The sequence below is a fragment of the Pteropus alecto genome, unplaced genomic scaffold (genome assembly GCF_000325575.1).
Source record: "Pteropus alecto unplaced genomic scaffold, ASM32557v1 scaffold281, whole genome shotgun sequence".
NCBI classification, from domain to species: domain Eukaryota; kingdom Metazoa; phylum Chordata; class Mammalia; order Chiroptera; family Pteropodidae; genus Pteropus; species Pteropus alecto.
In genome coordinates, this window is record NW_006431909.1 from 594821 (window position 1) to 614196 (window position 19376).

The window sequence follows — 19376 nt, forward strand, 5'->3', positions numbered from 1 at the left end:
CTAGAAACATTAATTTATTTGATACCCACAACACCCTATGAAGTAGATACTATTTTACTCCTCATTTTATAGAAGAAACTGAGGCCCAGAGAGGTTGAGTGACAAGGCAGAGCTAGCGTTAATCATAGCCAGCCACTGATCCTCCTGCTACAATGATATCTGACCCCTGCTTGGGTATGGAGGTTGAGATGACATATGTACTTTTTGCCCTTCATGTCCAGCCATTGGGGGCTACAGCATGGCCCCTGGGTGTCTGAGCATGATTCTTTCTGGTGTTATCTTCCTCTGTCTCTCCTCCCCTATTATCCCCTCCTCCCTCCTGCCACCGCCCACCTCAGACTTCCTCCTTCACTTGGTTGGACACTACGCCACATCCCACCGGCTCTTGGACTGTGGTGTCCAGCAGCGTTGCCTACGCCATGGGGGGCCTTGGACCCTCCAACAGGCTCCTGCTCCTGCCTCTCCTTCTGACTGTGGGTGGTGAGTCGGGGGCTTCTGCAGCTGCCTCCTGAGTCCCTGGGCTCAGCTTGGGGCAGGGCAGGGAGCAGTATGGAAACAGAAAACCAAAAGAGAGGGTTGGGATGAGAGCGGATCCTCAGCCCCGCAAACCTTATGGGTCTCTCCCAGGACCTGATCCCCCAACATTTGGCCTCCGATAGAGGCAGGGGGAAGGACTCTAAGGGTGTTGTAACAGGACGAGTCGGTGTAGAAGTAACACAGTCCAGTGGCCATTACGCCAGCCACATGTCCTATCTACCAGATGTAGCTCTCCACCCTCGGTCCCGAGCTATCAGAACCCACCCTCCCCAGCTTCTACTCCTACCCACAGGTCATAGCCCCTGAGCTGCAGTTGACCTTCTTTTTCTCTCCTCAGGTCTCAGCGCTGTCCAGGCCCAGAGCGGTAGGCCTAGATCCTGCAATTCCCCTCCCCACTTCCCAAAGACCTCCCCATCTCTGTCCTTTACCAAATCTCTCCAAACCTACCCCTGCAAACACTTCCTCCCAATTCCCAACTCCCAGTGACCTCCCCTGACCCCTGTCCCACATACATTCCCAGAATGCAATTGTTCTGTGGTGAGCCCTGGTGTGCTGGCGGGGATTGTGCTGGGGGACCTGGTGCTGACCCTCCTCATCGCCCTGGCAGTGTACTCCCTGGGCCGGCTAGTCCCTCGGGGGCGAGGGGCCGTGGATGGTGAGTGGGGCTGGCAGGGGATGGCCTGGGATGCTTTGAGGACTTGTCTGGAGGGGAGGGGTAAACTCCCAAGACACAACCATCCAAAAGGATGGTGATGGAGGAACTGATTTTGCATCAATCAAGTGGTCCCCAATTCACCACCTTGTCTGTTTCTGCACCCCACAACACTCCCCACCCCAGTAGTGACCCGGAAACAGCGCACTGCTGAGACAGAGTCGACTTATCAGGTGAGGAAACCAGCTTCTCTTCCTCACATCTCACTCCTGCCCTGAGGGTGTCTGTCCTAAATACCCGCGCCCCCCTCCCCCCCATCGCTTTAGAACCTAAAGCAGCCCCTCAAACCCTTGAAGATTAATCTTCCTTAGTCTTTTAATCTTCTGTCCAAAACTACTTTCGGTGATCACTCATGACCTTATGCTCAGCTTAAAATGTGTGGAGAGGAAATGTAGGGATGGTGCAGGCCTTAGCCAGAAAACAGTCTCCGTATTGTTCTGGAAAAGCCTAGCCCAAGATAGGCTGATTTCTGGGAGCTCTCATAAAGGCAGAGGATATAACTCTAGCTTGGTAATTCTAAAGAGCAAAGTTCTAGAATTTTGAGGGGCAAGGGTCCTGCATCCCTTTGAGAAACTGATGAAAGCTAGAGACTCCTCAGAAAAAATCCACACAAAAAATACAAAATCGTGTATGTAATTTAGAGATGATGCAAGTATCCTTGAAATCCTTCTCAAGAACCATGATGCAGATAGAGACATCTTTTCATTTCCTGCCCATCAACATCTTTCTTAACTCTTTAGGGGGTCATGAGCTCCTCTGAGAATCTCATGGAAGCCAAATAGACCCCTCCCCAGAAAGATACACACCCAGACCAGACATATGCATATGATTTCAGGGGTTCTGTCTGACACCTGCTTCTTGGGGCCATAGACCCTTCCCCAGCAACTGTGAGCCCTGCTCTGTGATGTCTGTTTTATTTGTTGGCAACCAGCTTTGCTTTGCCTCACTCGTGGATAAAACGTCTCTTTGTAAAGTGTAAGAATCTTGAGTCTGGCTGATGTCCAGAAGACTGAAGAGGGTTTCTAGTTACTGGAGGCAATGAAATTTTAAGGCAAAGCATTGCTTCACTTTATTCATTTCTTTGGTGGAATTTGTTGAGCACCTATATGTGCTAGATGCTGGGGGCACAGCAGCAGAGCTTACATCCTAGATGGGAAGACGTATTTGAAGCAAATTAACAAATAAGATCAGTTTGGAAGGCATCATGAAGGAATAAAGCAGACTGATGTGACAGTGACTGGGGTGTGGGAGGAAGAAACTACAGATGGAGAATTCAAGAAGTGCCTCTCAGAGGAAGTGACATGAGCGGAGAGTTGAAGGGGGAGAAGGAACCAGGCAGAGAGAATGGTATGTGTGTGCAAGGGCCCTGAGGCAGGGCATAATGATGAGGCAGAGTACAAAGGGGAACTTTGAATGCATTTAAATAAAATCTACATCTCTAACATGGCTGCAATGTTGAAGAAGCTACCAGGGGCTTTGCAGGCCACTGGGAGAAGACTGGATTTTGTTTTATTTGGTGGACCCCTTCCACTGATGGTCTCAACCCTTGTCCATTCCTTTAGGAACTCCAAGGTCAGAGGTCAGATGTCTACAGTGACCTCAACACACAGAGGCAGTATTACAAATGAGCCCAAATCATAGCAATCAACAACATGATACCTGGATTCAGCCATTCCTGATGCCTACCCAGCACCCTATTCCTACTCCCACCAAGATACAGATCCACACAGTGCCCTACCTGAGAAATCAGACTTTTTCCCAACCCTGCCCACAAATAAACTTGAAGCACAAAACACTGCTGAGTTACTCCAGATCCCTGGGCCGAGGGGATGTGGATATGTGGGGTTCTGGGAGGGTGGGTCATGGACCCAGAAACAGCTAAATAGGAGGGAAGCTTTGGGGACCCTGGGGTTCCTTGAACAATAATTAGAAGTAGAGGTAGTTCAATTGCTTTATTCCAACCCAAAGGGTGAAGTGAGTTTCCTGTGCCACCAACACAATCCAGGACGAGAGGATCAGAAGTCGAAGGTCACAGTTACAGGGGGATTAGCCCCTGCCAAGCATATTGATGTAGATTCTGCCATCCTCTGGGGGTGGGGGAGAGAAAGCATGAGGCATGACCACCCACCACCCACCACATCTCCACCTCCCTTGGGACCCTGTGCCTCAGGGGTTTCCTCAGGAGTTCCCCCCAAGCAATGCCACCAGGGTTTCCCCAGCAGTGCCTCCAGGGCTTCCCCGGGGGCCCCCTCCGTGGGGACCTCCACCCTAGGGACACCACCCCCTTCAAGCCCGGCCTGTTCCTGTCCTCACCTTGGGTGGGCCTGCTGCGTGGGCGCGCACACACAAACACCACAGCCACGATTAGCAGGGATACCACTGCATCCGTGGCCACAAGCCCTGCTAGGAGCGGCAGCGAGAGGGGCCCACATCCAGAACAGGAAGCTGGACGGTGGGGGCCAAAACAAGAAGATGGCTGAGGGGGGTTCCAGGCCTTCAAGATCGTGTTTTGGGCATATGGGCAGAGGAAGTCCCTGGGGGATGTCCCAGGTTCCCTGGGGTTGTGCTTGGGGGATGAAAAGGGAAATGGAGATCCAGAGAGAGTCTGGGGGTGTCCCAGCGTAGTGAGACATATGCTATGCTTTGGGCAAAGTGGGTACTCCTGAAGAGAGGCTGGGGGTTGGCCAAATCCATGGGGCTTCAATTTAGTGATGAGGGCAGTGAGATGGGGATCTGCAGAGGGCTGCAGATCCCCTGGGGACTCTGATGTGGAGATGAGAGATGAGATGGTTAGCTGGAGAGCAGCTGCGGGGTTCTAGGGCCCTCGGGCCACGCTTTAGGGATGGAAGCAGTACCTGAAGTAGCACGGTAAAGGGGAAGGAGTTCTGATTTCTCACCTGGGATTGTCTGAGCTGTAGCCACTGTGGAAAGAGAGGGAAGGTAGTCAGCAGGGAGAGGTGGTTCCAAAAATAAGATGCAAGGAAAGGTGATGTCCTGAGAAGTAACCTCCATTCCAGAAAGGTCAAATGAGAAAGAAGGGCCAAATGGGAGAGGAGCTCGCAGAGATTCAGAGAGAGAAGAGGCAAAGACTCAGCAGTGAGAAGAAGAGATTAACAGGCAGGCAGGCACTCTAGAGCTCAGCTTCCCTCCCCCAGAGAACTAGGCCCTAAATCCAACTGATCTTTGGAAAGGGAAGGGGCACTGGGAGAAGGACTCACCTTCAGCATCCCTCCCTTCAGATGCCACCCAAGCCACCCCTTTCACCCCCACCCTAACTGTTGGCTTCACCTGGGAGCAGAAGCAGGAACAGGATGTTGCCTTGAAAGACCATGGTGAGCTGGAGGCTGGAAGGGTTCTGGCAAAGGGCTTTTGCCCAGAGAAGTTCTGATGAACGGTGGGGGAGTTGAGAGGCAGCAATAGCGGATGTCACCCTGCTGGTGGCAAGACCATCTGCTTCCGGTATGTGTGTGGGGGAGGAGGAGAGGTGGTGGGTCCCTGTGACTGCCTTTGGGGATAAACTGGGGGAGAGGGGTCAGAGAGACCAGGGAGGCTGCTACAATTGTCCAGGTGAGAGATGACAGGTGGACCAAGGTGTGGGCCCCGGGGGAGATTCTGGAAAGATTTTGAAGGTAGAGCCAACAAAACTTGTTGGAGTAGATAAAGGTGAGTATGATAGAGAGGAATCTAGAATGACCAAAGCTTCTGGCCTGAGCAGCTGAAAAGATGAAGCATCCTTTGACAGGATGGCGAAGGAGGGGAAGCAGGTTTTAGGCGGAAGGTGCCAAGGTTTGGGTCTACTTAGAACTGTCTGATAGGTCTCCCTGTGGAGAAGTAGAATGACCACAGCTGCCTCTATGAGTTCAGGGCTTAAGTCTGGCCCTGAGATGTAAATTTGAGGGGTCGAAGGCTCATGGATGGTATTTAAAGCCAGGAGACTGGATGAGATCACCAAGGAAGCGAGCACAGACAGAGAACCATTCTCCTGTCCCCCCAGAATGGGGGAAGAGGAGGAAACGCCAGGGAAACTGAGAAGTAGCTGCAAGTGAGGGAGGAGAACCAGGAGAGCATGGAGTCTTGAAAGCAGGGGAGAAATATGATTCACTGGTCAGTGCTGTGGCTAGTCACCAAGATGGGAACTGAGAACAGCCTCCCACTGGAATGTCAGTTGGCTTGAGGGCTGGAAATTCCTCCCTGCTTAGTTCACAGTTATATCACAGCACCCAGCAAAGTGCTTCCCCTGCGACAATACATTATTTTAAATGATGAATGAATGAGAACTGACTTCTGAAAAAGGAGTTGACGTGGGAAAAAGGGAGAAATTTGAGTTCACCTATATCACTTTTACCTACAGATCATTCCAACCTGGAGACAAGGAAGCCCAAATCCCCAGCTCCCTCTTCCCCCCAGGACCCAGGAATATTGCCCAAGGCCCAGGAGTCGAGGTCTCCAGCACCCCCTAGACACAGACCCAGAAGTCCAGGCCGCCAGTGCCCCCCTACTTCAGAAGCCCAGTATCCCAGGCCCATTTCCCTCACCAAAAGGTACGAAGATCCCCCAGCTCCCTCTTCCTCTACACTCAGGAGTCCTGTGCTCAAAGTCAGCCCCGCCCATTCAGAGCCTGAGTTTGCTCAAGCGCAAAGCGGGGACTCCCGAACTGTGGGCGGGGCCATACCCAGGACTGGGCGGGGCCAGAACCCCGTTTTAAAAACTCGCGGGGGACCGGACCCAAGATCGGGGACCCGGCGGCGGCTCCGCGGGGTAACAGCAAGGCTGGCGCAGCGCCGAGGCCGGGGCCCTGGGGGCCCGCAATCCGCTCCACGGAATCCCCGAGGTAATGGAGAAGCGGGAGGTGAGGCCCGCTCGGCCCCAAAAGAGTGAGGGGCCGAGAGTCAGATTCTTGAGGCCCCGAGGGACTGAGCTGGAGCATCAAGTCCTGGGTCCTGAGACTGAGAGTACCCAGTGTTTGGTGGGAAGACAGGGTCGTGATAGAGAAGCTGATGGGATTCTGGACTCCTAGGTCCTGGGGGAAAGGGGACTGGGGATCCGGAACCCTGGGTCCCGGGCGTGAAAGGGCAAGAAGCCGGGACCCCTAGGCCCTGTGGGAGTAGGGGGCTGACGGCCCGGACTCCTTCCTTTAGAAAGCGGTGCTGGATTGAGCCCTTGGGGCCATGGTTGTTTAAAATGAACAACGGGTCTCAATGGGGAAGGTCTGGTGCCTGGCCATAGGGTCCACGCCGGCGGTGATTCTGCCCCGGCCGCGTGACTTTCCGAGTCGCCACCCATCCCGGGTCCTGGGGCTGAGTAGGAATTCCCCACGTGCGGGGATTCCACTAGCGCGGCGCTTGGCTGCGCGCCCCGCCTACCAGCCGGACACCTGGGGCGCGCGACTGGAAGGAAGGGGGAGATGGAAGATTCCTTTGCGCGAGCGCCGTGACGTCAGCGCGTCGCGTCTGGCCTGTTTCCGAGCCTGCCCCCCCCCCGCCCCCCGCGCTTAACACTTCCTCGGTCGGAACTCGGCAGAGTGAGGTTTGAGGACTCGGGCTTCCTGAAGGTCAGGACTCCTGGGTCTTGGGGACGTGGGTGCTAGGCTCTGGACTCCTGCGGGATGGGGCCTAGACTCCTCGGTATGAAGGTGGAGACGGAGTCTAGACCTCTGTATCTCTAAGTTGCTAGGGGGCGGTTGACTCGTGGTTCCCTCGGGAAAGGGGCTGGGGACGCCTGGTTTCCGAGGAGAGTATCAGGGCAGCTTCTTGTGCAGAGAGCTGTTGGGAACCTGGATTTGCGTGTCCAAAATGTGATGCCCGGCGACTCCCGAGGCCTCAGGACTGGGAGGTCTGGGGCGGGGGGAGCGGGGGAGACATTTTACGGAAGTGTGGGGAGAGGGGGCGCAGAGGGGCGCCTTCCTCCCCCGTCCTCAGTTTCCACGACGCTGGTGGAAAGTTGGGTCAGAGGGGAAATTGCGGAGCAAAAGGAAGGAAACGGCGGAGGCGGGCGCCGCACCCGAAATCTTAGATTGGCTTTGGCGTTCTCAGGCAGCATCAGTGTGCCAGTTTTTCCGCGCGGGAGGGCGAGGAGGGCACCCAGATCCACTCCCCGGTGCACTTGGGTCCTGATTACTTCTTCCCATTCCCCTTCCCGCAGTGAGCCGGAGTGAGCGTAGCCACTGCCCATCACAGACAGTGAAGAAGCTCCTGGAAGAACAGAGGCGCCGCCAGCAACAGCCTGACGCGGGTGGAGCACCGGTGAGGCCTATGAAGCGCAGTCAACTGCAGCTGTCAGGAGGCCTTCTCCTGTTGGGCAGGGACTTGCTGGCTTGCTGGGTCCTCAGGGATGATAAGAGATGTCGTCCTTAGATACCCTATAGGTGAGGAATGGATGCTGAGGAATCTGCCAGATAAATTTACCCTCGTTCCTTTTTGCTTATGTCTCTACAGGGACAGTTCCCGCCTTCCCTGGCCCAGCCCCTGACCCCATCTGTGAATGAGGGTGAGGTTGGTAAGTCTGGAAACTTATCTCCTTCCCTCAACTCCCTGCCCCACCTTCCTTTAGGAACTCAAACATCCCAACTCTTAAGACTTTAGGGGACTTAGGAGTGAGGCCCTGATTCTTGTTGGGACCCAATGGAAATTTGATCTCCCAGATTTTCTGTAGCCGAGCAGTCTATGCGCACAGCCCTTGGGTGTCCCAGGGGCCCTGGAAGTCTCGGCTCTCAACACTTCAGCAGCCTAGGAGTTAAAGTACCAGAAGTCCAACCTTCTAACCCCTTGGTGGCCCACGATCCTAGGTTCCAGTCCCTGGCTGTCCCAAAATACTAGCTTTCATTACCTTGGGAGACTCTAGGCCCTCATACAGGTCCTCTAGCCTTAGCTGTGACTTCCCTACCTCTGGTAACTAGGCCTGTCCCTGCTCCTCCTCTCACATGCAGGCCACACTTACTTCTCAGCACACCAGGAGACTGTGGGTTCTGGACTTGGCAGCCTGGCCCCCACCGCGGGCTTTCCAGATTGGAACCCCAACACGCATGCTGCCTACACAGACAGCCCCTACTCTTACCCTACTGCTGCTGAAGGTTTCCTAACTCCTGACTTCTACCCATCCTCGGACCCAGGGCAGCCGTGTCCATTTTCCCAGGGTATGGAGGTAAGATACAGAATGGGAACAGGATGCCGAAGGGCTTCCAAAATTCCCAGTTGCCTTCATGTGGCGTTCTGAGATGTTTGTGGCTGGGTTACAATCCCATTCCTTAGGGCAAAGTTGAAGCCCAAAAAGTTCGCTTTGCACAGGTGGGACACACAGCCACTTTACCTGGCGTTTTGTATGTGTAGGTGTGTGTGGTGGGTTGAGAAGAGAGACTCCTCAGCTGACTGGCTCTCCCCACCGTCTGTACCCTTCAGGAGCCCCTGGATACCCGGCTTTATGCAGAACCTTCCCTGACACAGATGGGATCCTGGAAGCCTTCTGGACTCCCCTCAGGGCCCCCACAATTGCCCCCTGTGGTCACTGGACCATCCCTGGACACAGCCCGTGCTCATATGCTGGCGTTGGGGCCACAACTATTGGCCCAGGATGAGGAGGGAGACACGTGAGTATAAGGGAATGGAGTCTGTGGTCTCCTTACCTAGGGGCTCTGCTCACTGTTACCCACATCTGTCCTCAGGCTCCTACACCTGTTTGCTGCTCGGGGGCTACGCTGGGCAGCATACGCTGCAGCTGAGAGGCTCCAAATGTACAGACGTCTGGACATTCGTGAGCATAAGGGCAAGGTGAGTGCTACAAGTCTAGACTCCTGAATCTGAGGGCAGAGGGTCTGGGGGTCTGAATTCCTGCTTTTCAGAAGGGGAGGGGGCTGGGGGCCCAGACTGACCTTTCCTGTTACCTGCAGACCCCTCTCCTGGTGGCTGCTGCTGCCAACCAGCCCCTGATTGTGGAAGATCTACTGAACTTGGGAGCAGAGCCCAATGCCACTGACCATCAGGGACGTTCTGTCTTGCATGTGGCTGCTACCTATGGGCTCCCAGGAGTCCTCTTGGTAAGGCCATGGCAGGTGGGGTGTACTGGTTGCCCAAATCCTGGCTTCCAGGGCTCGGAGGCCTGGGGAGACCCTAATCCAACACTCTGTTTTCTCCTCCTTCCAGGCTGTGATTAACTCAGGGGTTCGGGTTGACCTAGAAGCCAGAGACTTCGAGGGTAAGTTGGGTGGTGGGCAGGGCCGGTGTGGCAGGTGGGCCTGGGAAGGGTGGGTGCTCAGATGCAGAGCCCTCACTTTCTCCATTCCACAGGCCTCACCCCACTCCACACAGCCATTCTGGCCTTCAATGTTGCTATGTACCCGCCTGACCTCTGTCCCCGGGTGCTGAGTACCCAGGCCCGAGACAGGTTGTCTTGTGTTCATATGTTGCTGCACATGGGTGCTGATCACACCAGCCAGGTGAGCTGGGCTATGGGCAGCTGGCCCCTAGGAGGGCGTGTGGGGTGGGGGTACCTGGATGTTCAGGGGCTCCAAACAGTGACTTTGCCTCTTCCCAGCCCAGCTGTGTGTCCTTGAGCACATTATTTCACTGCTCTGTGCCCAGTTGTTAATTGGAAATAATATTACTGATCTTAGCTCATATTTATCAAGTACTTACTAGTCATCAAGCACCGAGTATCACAGATTAACTTATCAAATCCTCAAAACACCCTTAATGCATGTGCTATTATTACTTTCTCTATTTTACTGATAAGGAAACTGAGGCACAAAGAGTCAAAAATTTTATAGTTTGTGAGCTTCAGAGAGGGGATTAGCACCCAGGTGGTCCAATCCCAGAATCTAGCTCTTAATTGTATTATCTTCCTTCCCATGATAGTAGCTCCTTTACAGGCTGGCTGATAGAATTAAACATCTACATGTTTTTTTTTTTCTGTTATGTTTTAGTTAAAAAATTTCGACACTGGTTAAGTACAGAAAATAGTATAATGAACTCCATGTACCACTCATTAATAACCAGCAACTCATAGCCAGTCCTGCCCCATCTATTCTTCTATTTTCTGTATTATTTTAAGCAAATCCAAGCATTATAATTTTATCCATAAATATTTGTATTTAAATGATAATAACTCTTTTAACTTTAATACCATTATCGCACCTTAAAAATAATTAACAATCTCATGATGTCAAATGTCCTTGCTATGTTCAAATTTCACATTTCATTTTGGCTTTAAAGTGACATATATTTTTCATTAAAAAAAAACCAAACTAGGATCCAAATAAAGCCCACATATCGCAGTGATATGTCTTTTTAAGTCACTCTTACTTTAGAGCTTCCTCCTCCATCTCTGTTTTCTCTTCATAATTTATTTGGTGAGCCAACTAGGTTGTTTTGCCCTGTATAAACACGTAACATTTTTAATGTTCATTATTACAAATTCTCTAAAGGTACATAGTAAAAGTCATTGTGGAAGACAGCTTTATTTGCTCAAAAATATGAAGAGAACAGCTCAGTATGGAAGTGGATATAGGCTTTGTTAGTTGACTGATTAATGCTGCTCGAGTCCTATCTTTGTAGATAAAGTACAATTCATGTGGAATATGGTGCATTTTACTGTGCTTAATAGAATGTGGGGTGATCAGAGCAGCTGCTAGCCCAGAGAGCTGTTTTAGAGGATTAGGAAAGGAGCCTTTTTCTCAAACACTCGGGTTGGAAAATTGTCTTATAAATGTACAGTTCTGCGACATGTGATGCAAATGGCACCTCTTAAACGTGGTGTTTTGTGTAGTGTACAACACATACAACTGTATAGAGCATGCTTGGGTGCTTGCAAAGAAGAGACAGGGTCTCTAAAGGCTCTTGGGCTCCATAGAGAGGTATTGGCTTTGAGGACTGGCCTGACCTTTGCCATCCACTTCCCCACAGGAGATCAAAAGCAACAAGACAGTTCTTCATTTGGCTGTGCAGGCTGCCAACCCCACCCTGGTTCAGCTGCTGCTGGAGCTGCCACGGGGAGACCTGCGGGCCTTTGTCAACATGAAGGTGGGGGCCTAGGCTAGAACATGCAGATTGTGAGAGATATGGCAGAGAGAGCAGAGAGGAATGTTGGGAGTCCCATGGGCTGTGGCCACGGAAGAGACAATATATAGGACCTTGAAAGGGATGTGTAGGATGTGGACGTAGGTTGGGGGGAATGTGTCGGACTCAGAGATGTGTGGAAATGTGGTTGTAGAGGTGGGTTCTGGAATGTCAAAGGGGCGAGATATGGGATGTGAATGTGGCAGAGTATGAAGTATGATGTTGAGGGTCCAGGCCAGCTGAGTCTGAATTCTTATCAGTCCTCTCCTTACTGTTCTCAGGCCCATGGGAACACAGCCCTCCACATGGCGGCTGCCTTGCCCCCTGGGCCACCCCAGGAGGCCATTGTGCGGCACCTGCTGGCAGCTGGGGCAGATCCAACACTGCGCAACCTGGAGAACGAGCAGCCTGTCCACTTGCTGCGGCCTGGGCCGGGCCCTGAGGGGGTGAGCACTGCGCCTACCCTTCCTGCAGAGTGGCCTCTGACCTAACAGGGTGAATCCCTGACCCTACATATTCCTGACCTTAAAGGGTGACTCGTAATCTTAGAAGGTGACCTTGAACCCTATCTAACCCTGAATTTAAAATGTGACCTCTGACCCCAGCATTTGATCTCTTACCTTGTAATGGTGACTCCTGACCTCAAAGTATGACCTCTACTTCCAACCCTGAGTCCTGACATCAAAGTAGTACTTCTGACCCCCAAACGTGACCTTTGACCCCTAGTCTCTACCGTTCAGTTCCCCATCCTCAATGCAAACCGCATGCTGGGAACTCCAACTAGCAACAGCGTTCCCTTCATTCCCAATTGTGGTTCCTGAGCCTTTTCTCAGTGTGTGGACCCAGACCTTCACCCCTAAACCCAAATCTTGACTCCGAAACTCCAGCCTTCAAACTCAACAGATCCCACTCAGCTTTTTTTCTTTAACCCCAGCTGTGCCTCTCCCACCTTTTCTGCAGCCTCCAGAACTTCTCCCTCTTTGTCTTGTTCACAGCTCCGGCAGCTATTGAAGAGGAGCCGTGTGGCACCCCCAGGCCTGTCCTCTTAGGACTCAAACCCAGAACCTGGACTGATTTTCCAGTCCCCACCGTCCTGTGGGACAGCCAGCGTATGCTAATATTGCAAATCCCTGATAATGTATGTGGAATGTCCTGCCACTGGGGTCTTACATTAAAACCCCAAAATGGCTGCTGGGGGGAACAGTCCCCAATATTTGGGGTGGTGTGATATCCCTCCCTCACTCACAAGGAGCCCCCTTGTTGATTTCTGTGAAATCGAGGCCCCTTGATTGTTTCTGTGAAACAACCTGGACTCCTAACCCCTTTCCTGCTGGGCTCTTTTGGGGCCCCTTCCCCTAACTTAGCTCTTCACACTTGGAATATGAGATGTAACTCCGCCTACATGGTACTTGGGGCATCCCAACACAGCTCCCAGTACCATCCCAGTAGAGCTCTTATGATGCCCTCCCCAACCTCCCCAGGATCCCACCCTTCAGGTCCTTAACCCTGAGACATAGGAAGAATTCTCCTGGATTAGAGTCCCCTAGGACCTCCTGGTTTCTAATTCAGAACTCAACTTGGCCCCTGTCCCAGACCTCTGCATTTCCCATCAATCCCTCCCCGAAACTCCCTATTAAACTCAATTTGGACTAGAACTGTCATCGTCTAATCTCTGGAAGTATTGGTGCAGGGGAGTAGCTGTGATGCCTGGCTCAAGAGTAGTGTTTGGATGCATATGCCTGGGTGGGAGTGTGTAGCAGACACTGGGTGCCAAGTCCATGTCCTGCGACCCTCCCCCATCAACACACAGTGGTTTGACTGCCAGTGACAACACACGAACTTTGCCTGTGGGCATTCTTAGACTACTGGTGCTCGGTCTGCTCTAGGTTTGAGCATGGCAAGCCTTCCATATCAGGGAGTTCATGCAGCTTCCCATTCCAACAGCCCTCATCCAGTTACTGATAGGAGATGGTGTATAAATACTCCAGGTCCCTCACCTCTCTGTGGAGATAATTTGGAAGTGTGTGTTCTACATGGGCTCTCAAAGTTCCCTAACAAAAGTAAGCTCCAGTTCTCCACAGTGGTTCTGGCTTGATAGCATACCCCTTCTTGGCTGCTTTCCTTTTTCTATGTCACTTTCTGCTTCCCCTATCAATGTTCACCCCTCTCAAATAATCTCAAATGCTTGCCTTGGCATCTGCTTCTGGAGAAACTCAAACTAAGAAGACCTCCACCATGCCCCCTTCTCATACCTGCCCAAAGCCTCTGCTCTGTTCTCCATCCCAGTGTCAACACCCGAAGGGCCCCCACCTCAGAAAGCCTTTTTTTTTTACATTAAATTTATTAGACCGACAATAGTTAACATATAAGCTTCAAGTGTACAATTCTATAATAAATCATCTGTAAATCGTGTGCTTACCACCCAAAGTCCAGTCTCCCTCCACATTTTATTTGACCCCCTTTACACTCTGTCTTTCCCCCTTCCCCTGTTTTCCCTCTGTAACCTTCATCCTATGGTCTGTGTCTGAGTTTGTTTTGTTTGTTGTTTTCTGTTATATCCCATATATGAGTAAAATCTTAACAGTTCTTGTCTTTTTCCATCTGACTTATTTTACTTAGTGTGATACTACTCTCAGGACTCACCTATTTTGTCACAAATGGCCATATTTCATCCTTTCTATGCCTGAATAATATTCCATTGTATATATGTATACCATGTCTTTATTCAATCACCCATTGATTGAAAGACACTTAGGTCGTTTCCATGTTTTGGCTACCATGTATAATGCTGTGATGAACATAGAGGTGCATATATGTTGACCAATAAACGTATTCAAAATTTCGGGCTAGATAACCAGAAGAGGGATTGCTGGGTCATATGGTAGTTCTATCCTTAATTTTTTGAGGCACCTTCATACTGTTTTCCATAGTGGCTGTACCAATTTACATTCCCACCAGCAGTGTATGAGGGTTCCTTTTTCCTCACAGCCTCTCCAACACTTATTACTTGTCCTGTTTATGACAGCATTCTAACAGGTGTGAGGTGGTATCTCGTTGTGGTATTTATGACAGCATTCTAATTGTGGTTTTAATTTGCATTTTCCTTATAGTTACTGAAGTTGAGCATCTTTTCATATATCTGTTGGCCATTTGTATATCTTCTTGGAAAAGTTTTCAGGTCGTGTGCTCTTTTGTAATAGGATTGTTGTTGTTTTTTTGCCACTGGGTTGTGAATTCTTTATATATTTTGGATATTAGCTCCTTAATATATTTTGGATATTTAGCTCCTTATAGGAGGTATCATTTGCAAATATCTTCTTCCGTTTGGTTCTTGCCTTTTTGTTTTATGTAGATCTGTGCACAAGTTTTTTAGTTTGATGTTGTCCCATTCATTTATTTTTGCTTTTATTTCCCTTGCCTTTGGGATCAACTTCATAAAATCCCCCGAGACCAATGTTCATAAGTTTAAGGTATTAATTATGTTTTCTTCTATGTATTTTTTTTGTTTTAGGTCTTATATTTATATCTTTGATCCATTTTGAGTTAATTTTTGTATATGGTGTCAAATAGCAATCTAGTTTCATTCTTTCGTATATGGCTTTACAATTTTCCAAACACCGTTTATTAACCCATTTCCCATTTGCTCCTGAGAATATTCACCGACGGTGCTTGCAGCTGCAGTGTTTACCCTGAGATAACCTGCGGATTACAGTCTTACCTTACCCTTAAATTTTGCCACAAAATATCTTGCTTTTATTATTTTCGCATCGCTCTAGTATATGAATAGTTTTTGGAAACAAACAACATCATTCTATTTATAGCATTCTGTTTTTAGGAGTGTTATTTCCATTTACAAAATTTAGTAATTCTTGATCATTAAAAATGTCAAATCCTAGAAAATGTAGCATTCCTACGTAGGTGTGATATTAATGGTGGCAGCGAGCTGCACTTTTTTTTTTCCCTAAATGGGAAAAGGGTTAAAGAAGCTTTCTTATTTCCACTATGTTTTTAGCTCCTTTTCAAAAATTAGTTGTCCATACAAGTGTAGGTTTATTTTTGGGTTCTCAATTCTGTCCCATTGGTCTATGTGTCTGCTTTTCTGCCAATACCATACTGTTTTGATTATTGTAGCTTTGTAGTATAATTTGACATCAAGAAGTGTGATACTTCTGACTTTCCCCACCCCACCCCCAGACTTTCTTTGGCTATTTGGGGTCTTTTGTGGTTCCATACCGATATGGATTTTTTGTTCTATTTTTTTGAAATAAGCCATTGGGATTTTTATGGAGATTGCATTAAATCTGAATGTTGCTTTGGGTAATATGACCTTTTAAACTATGTTGATTCTTCCAATCCATGAACATGGAATATCTTTCCATTTCTTTGTGTCTCTTCATTTCTTAAAACAATGTCTTGTAGTTTTCAGTGTATAGGCCCTTCACATCTTTTGTTGATTCCTAGGTATTTTATTATTTTTTGTTGCAATTGCAAAAGGAATTATTCTCTTCATTTTTTTTTTTTGTGATATTTCATTGTTAGTATATAGGAATGCAATGGATTTTCGTACATTGATTTTGTATCTTGCAACTTTTCTGTGCTTGTTTATTGTTTCTAATAGTTTTTTTTTTTTTTTTTTGGTGGAGTCTTTAGGGTTTTCTATATGAAGAATCATATCATCAACAAAAAGTGACAATTTTACCTCTACGTTCCCAATTTGGATGCCTTTTATTTCTTTCTCTTGCTTGATCGCTCTGGCTAATTCTTCCACTACTGTGTTGAGTAACAGTGATGAGATTGGGCATCCTTATCTTGTTCTTGATCTTAGAGAAAGAGCTTTCAGTTTTTCACTATTGAGTATTATGTGAACTGAGGGTTTGTCATATATGGCCTTTATTGTGTTGAGGTGCTTTCCTTCTGTGTCCATTTTATTGAGTGTTTTGATCATAAATGGATTTTATATCTTGTCAAATGCTCTTTTTTGCATCTTTTGATATGATTATGCAGTTTTTATCTTTTATTTTGTTAATGTGATGTATCACATTTGCTTATGTTGAATCATCCTTGTGCCCCTGGAATGAACCCCACTTGATCATGATGTGTTATCTTTTTGATTTATTGTTTTATTGGATTTGCTAGTATTTTGTTTATGATTTTTACATCTATATTCATCAGAGATATTGGTCTCTAATATTCTTTTACTGTTTTGTTATTGCCAGGTTTGGTATCAGGCTAATGTTGACCTGATAAAATGAATTAGAAATTATTGTCTCTTCCGTTTTTTAGAACAGTTTGAGAAGGACAGGTATTAAATCTTTGAATGTTTGGTAGAATTCACTAGTGAAGCCTTCCAGTCCTGCACTTTTACTTTTGGAGAGATTTTTGATGACTGTTTCAATTTCCTTACTATTGATTCGTCTATTTAGATTTTCCAGTTCTTCATGATTAAGTCTAAGAAAGTCATATATTTCTAAGAACTTGTTCATTATTTGTAGGTGATTGAATTTGGTGGCATATAGCCTTTTATAAGTGTTCTTGTATATAGATCTTTGTATTTCTGTGGTGTCTGTTGTAATTTCTCTTTCATTCCTATTTTTGTTTGAGTCTTTTCTCTTTTTGCCTTAGTCTAGCTAGATGTTTGTTAATTTTATTAAGCTTTTCAAAGAACCAGCTCTTTGTTGCATTAATTTTTTCTATATTTTTTGTTCTCTATTTCATTTAATTCTGCTCTAATTTTTGTTATTTCCTTCATTTTACTGAGTTTGGGCTTTGTTTGTTCTTTTTCTATTTCTTTAAGGTGAAGTATTAGGTTGTTTATTTGAGATTTTCCTTGTTTCTTGAGATAGGCCTGTAATGCTGTAAACGTCCCTCTTATTACCACTTTTGCTGCATCCCAAAGATTTTGATATGTCTTATTGTCATTCTCAGTTGTCTCTATGTATCTTTTGATCTCTTATTTCTTCTTTAACCCCATAGCTGTTCAGTAACATGTTGCTTAATCTCCACAAATTGTGGTTTTTCTAGTTTTTTTTTTTTTTTTTTTTGTAGTTGATTTCTAGTTTCAAGCATTGTGGTTGGAGAATATGCTTGGTAGATTTCAATCTTCTTAAATTTGTGGAGGCTAGTTTTGTGTTTCAACATATGGTCTATCCTTGAGAATGTTCCATGTGCGCTAGGCAAGCGTGTATATTCTGGTGCTCTGGGATGAAAAGTTCTGTAAATATTGATTATGTCTGTTTGGTCTAATGTGTCATTTAATGCTGATATTTCTTTACTGATTTTCTGTTTGGATGATCTATCCATAGCTGTCAATGGGGTATTTAGGTCCCCTACAATGTTCGTATTTTTGTCAGTTTCTCCCTTTAATTCTGTTAATACTTGCTTTATATATTTTAGTGCTCCCAGGTTGGGTACATATATGGTAATATGTTATGTCTTCTTGATGTCTTGCCCCCTTTATCATAAACTATCCATTTTTGTCTCGTTAACTTTTTATCTTGTAATCTATTTTGTCTGATTTAAGTATGACTGTACCCACTTTTCTCGGGATGTCATTTGCTTGGAGTATCATTTTCTACTCCTTTACTTTGGTCTGTTTGTCTTTGCAGCTAAAACATGTCTCCTGAAGGCAGCATATACTTGGACTTTGTTTTTTAATCCATGCCACTAATCTGTGCCTTTTAATTAGTGAATTTGGTCCATTTAGATTTAGGGTAATTATTGGTACATGAGAACTTCCTATAGCTATTTTATCTGTTGTTTTCTGGTAGCTCCATGTCTCCATTGTTTCTTTGTCCTTGTGTTTCTGTCTATTATTTTAGTTTGGTGGTATTTGATGATTTTCCCCCCTTTCCCTTTTTTTTTTATGTTATGTGTCTCAGTTTTAGATTTTTGTTTAGTGGTTATTATTAGGTTTATACAAAAAAAAATTCATATGTTCAATAGTCATTTTTCTCCTGATTAAATCTTATCTCCATTCACCTGTGCGCATTCAGTCCTTTACCCCTTCCCCTTTTATGTTTTTGTTGACACAAATTTTCTCATTTTATGCTGTGCATTCATTTCCAAATTGCAATAGATGTTGTCTTCTTTTTTAAAAATGCTTTTACCTCCTTTAACCTTTATGTTACACCATTACATTTATTCTGAAATTGAGTTGCAATTTCCTTTTGTCTGTCTGTCCTCTTACAGTTTTGTATACCTTTGTCTTTTTGTTTCAGGTAGAAGAGCACCTTTCTGAATTTCTTATAATTCAGGTCTTGTGGTGGCAAATTCCCTCAGCTTCTATTTGTATGGATAAGTCTTTATATCTCCTTCATATCTAATGGATAACTTGGCTGGATATGTTATTCTTGGCTGGTGCTTTCTCTTTTTAAATATTTTGAATATTTTATTTTACTCTCTCCTAGCTTATGTGATTTCTGCTGAAAAATCCAATGATAATCTAATGATATTTCCTATCATTGATGCCATCTTAGAGTCTGTTGACATATAAGATGTATATCCAAACATGTATCCACACACACACACACACACACACACACACCTAACATGTATCAACACACACACACACACACACTCACCCCACTAACATGATAAAAATTTCTCTAAGAAGTTTTGCATTATTGAAAAAAATGATAAAATTTCTCTAAGAAGTTTTGCATTATTGAAAAAAAATTAATAAATTGTTTCAATGAGAAAAGAAGGGTGGCTTAGGGCACAAGAGCATTAAATAAGCAATGGCAAAGTTATTTTTCCTGCTGGAATTTCAATAATAAGTGTTTTAAAATTAATTACTCCAAAGATTTCCATTAAAATGTAAACATTATTAAAGAATCAGGCACTGAGCATATTGAGCAAAATGGCCTTTCATTTCCTATCCCACCTGCTTGGAGCTCCTTATGCCATTTGCCTGTTGATCACCCTTGGCTGTCAAACTGCAAAGGTGTTTTTTTCCCCTGCCTGTGGTACTAGTCACTGACTTCTGCTAGGGCTGTCTGTGGACAACTGAAGGTATAATCAGTATTGAATGATATTTCAAACTGGGTTAATGAAGCTGTGGCATTGTATCCAACTTAAATCAT

At 46.7% G+C, this 19376-nt stretch overlaps 3 protein-coding genes across 7 annotated transcripts; 2 read left to right on the forward strand and 1 right to left on the reverse strand.

Annotated features, from left to right (window-relative positions):
- The first annotated feature begins 363 nt into the window (after positions 1-363).
- Positions 364-3034, forward strand: TYROBP (TYRO protein tyrosine kinase binding protein). The gene is made up of 5 exons (XM_006905955.2): positions 364-480; positions 875-901; positions 1058-1192; positions 1376-1422; positions 2812-3034. The coding sequence occupies exons 1-5, from the start codon at positions 420-422 to the stop codon at positions 2875-2877; spliced, it is 336 nt and encodes a 111-aa protein (XP_006906017.1). The 5' UTR covers positions 364-419; the 3' UTR covers positions 2878-3034.
- Positions 3035-3186: 152 nt separating this feature from the next.
- Positions 3187-5870, reverse strand: HCST (hematopoietic cell signal transducer). Of its 4 annotated transcripts, none has more exons than XM_015598686.2 (5): positions 5785-5870; positions 4538-4683; positions 4147-4170; positions 3563-3694; positions 3187-3336 (listed from the first exon to the last, which is right to left on the reverse strand). In XM_015598686.2, exons 2-5 carry the CDS (start codon positions 4578-4580, stop codon positions 3296-3298), a joined length of 240 nt encoding a protein of 79 aa, XP_015454172.1. In that variant the 5' UTR covers positions 4581-4683; positions 5785-5870; the 3' UTR covers positions 3187-3295. The 4 variants fall into 4 exon arrangements, with proteins under 4 accessions (XP_015454172.1, XP_024896416.1, XP_024896418.1 ...); XM_025040648.1 differs by having other exon boundaries at positions 4105-4170; XM_025040650.1 differs by having other exon boundaries at positions 4105-4170; positions 4538-4680; positions 5785-5858.
- Positions 5871-5963: 93 nt separating this feature from the next.
- Positions 5964-18832, forward strand: NFKBID (NFKB inhibitor delta). 2 transcript variants are annotated; one of them, XM_015598942.2, is made up of 12 exons: positions 5964-6873; positions 7391-7491; positions 7684-7744; positions 8175-8389; positions 8644-8831; positions 8907-9012; positions 9132-9278; positions 9385-9436; positions 9529-9677; positions 11143-11259; positions 11577-11741; positions 18513-18832. In XM_015598942.2, the coding sequence occupies exons 1-12, from the start codon at positions 6855-6857 to the stop codon at positions 18615-18617; spliced, it is 1425 nt and encodes a 474-aa protein (XP_015454428.1). In that variant the 5' UTR covers positions 5964-6854; the 3' UTR covers positions 18618-18832. The 2 variants fall into 2 exon arrangements, with proteins under 2 accessions (XP_015454428.1, XP_015454431.1); XM_015598945.2 differs by lacking the exon at positions 18513-18832 and adding an exon at positions 12291-12950.
- The last annotated feature ends 544 nt before the right edge of the window (positions 18833-19376 follow it).

Bases quoted from the DNA above. Each gene is read 5' to 3' on its own strand.
- TYROBP (XM_006905955.2), top strand. From the start codon at position 420: ATGGGGGGCCTTGGACCCTCCAACAGGCTCCTGCTCCTGCCTCTCCTT. The intron at 902-1,057 runs GTAGGCCTAGAT...ATACATTCCCAG, and splicing joins CGCTGTCCAGGCCCAGAGCG to AATGCAATTGTTCTGTGGTG. The intron at 1,423-2,811 runs GTGAGGAAACCA...CCATTCCTTTAG, and splicing joins AGACAGAGTCGACTTATCAG to GAACTCCAAGGTCAGAGGTC.
- HCST (XM_025040648.1), bottom strand. From the start codon at position 4,580: ATGGTCTTTCAAGGCAACATCCTGTTCCTGCTTCTGCTCCCAG. The intron at 3,695-4,104 runs GTACTGCTTCCA...CCCACCGTCCAG, and splicing joins CCTTTACCGTGCTACTTCAG to CTTCCTGTTCTGGATGTGGG. The intron at 3,337-3,562 runs GTGAGGACAGGA...CCCCACCCCCAG, and splicing joins ACGCAGCAGGCCCACCCAAG to AGGATGGCAGAATCTACATC.
- NFKBID (XM_015598942.2), top strand. The intron at 7,492-7,683 runs GTGAGGCCTATG...ATGTCTCTACAG, and splicing joins CTGACGCGGGTGGAGCACCG to GGACAGTTCCCGCCTTCCCT. The intron at 9,678-11,142 runs GTGAGCTGGGCT...ACTTCCCCACAG, and splicing joins GTGCTGATCACACCAGCCAG to GAGATCAAAAGCAACAAGAC.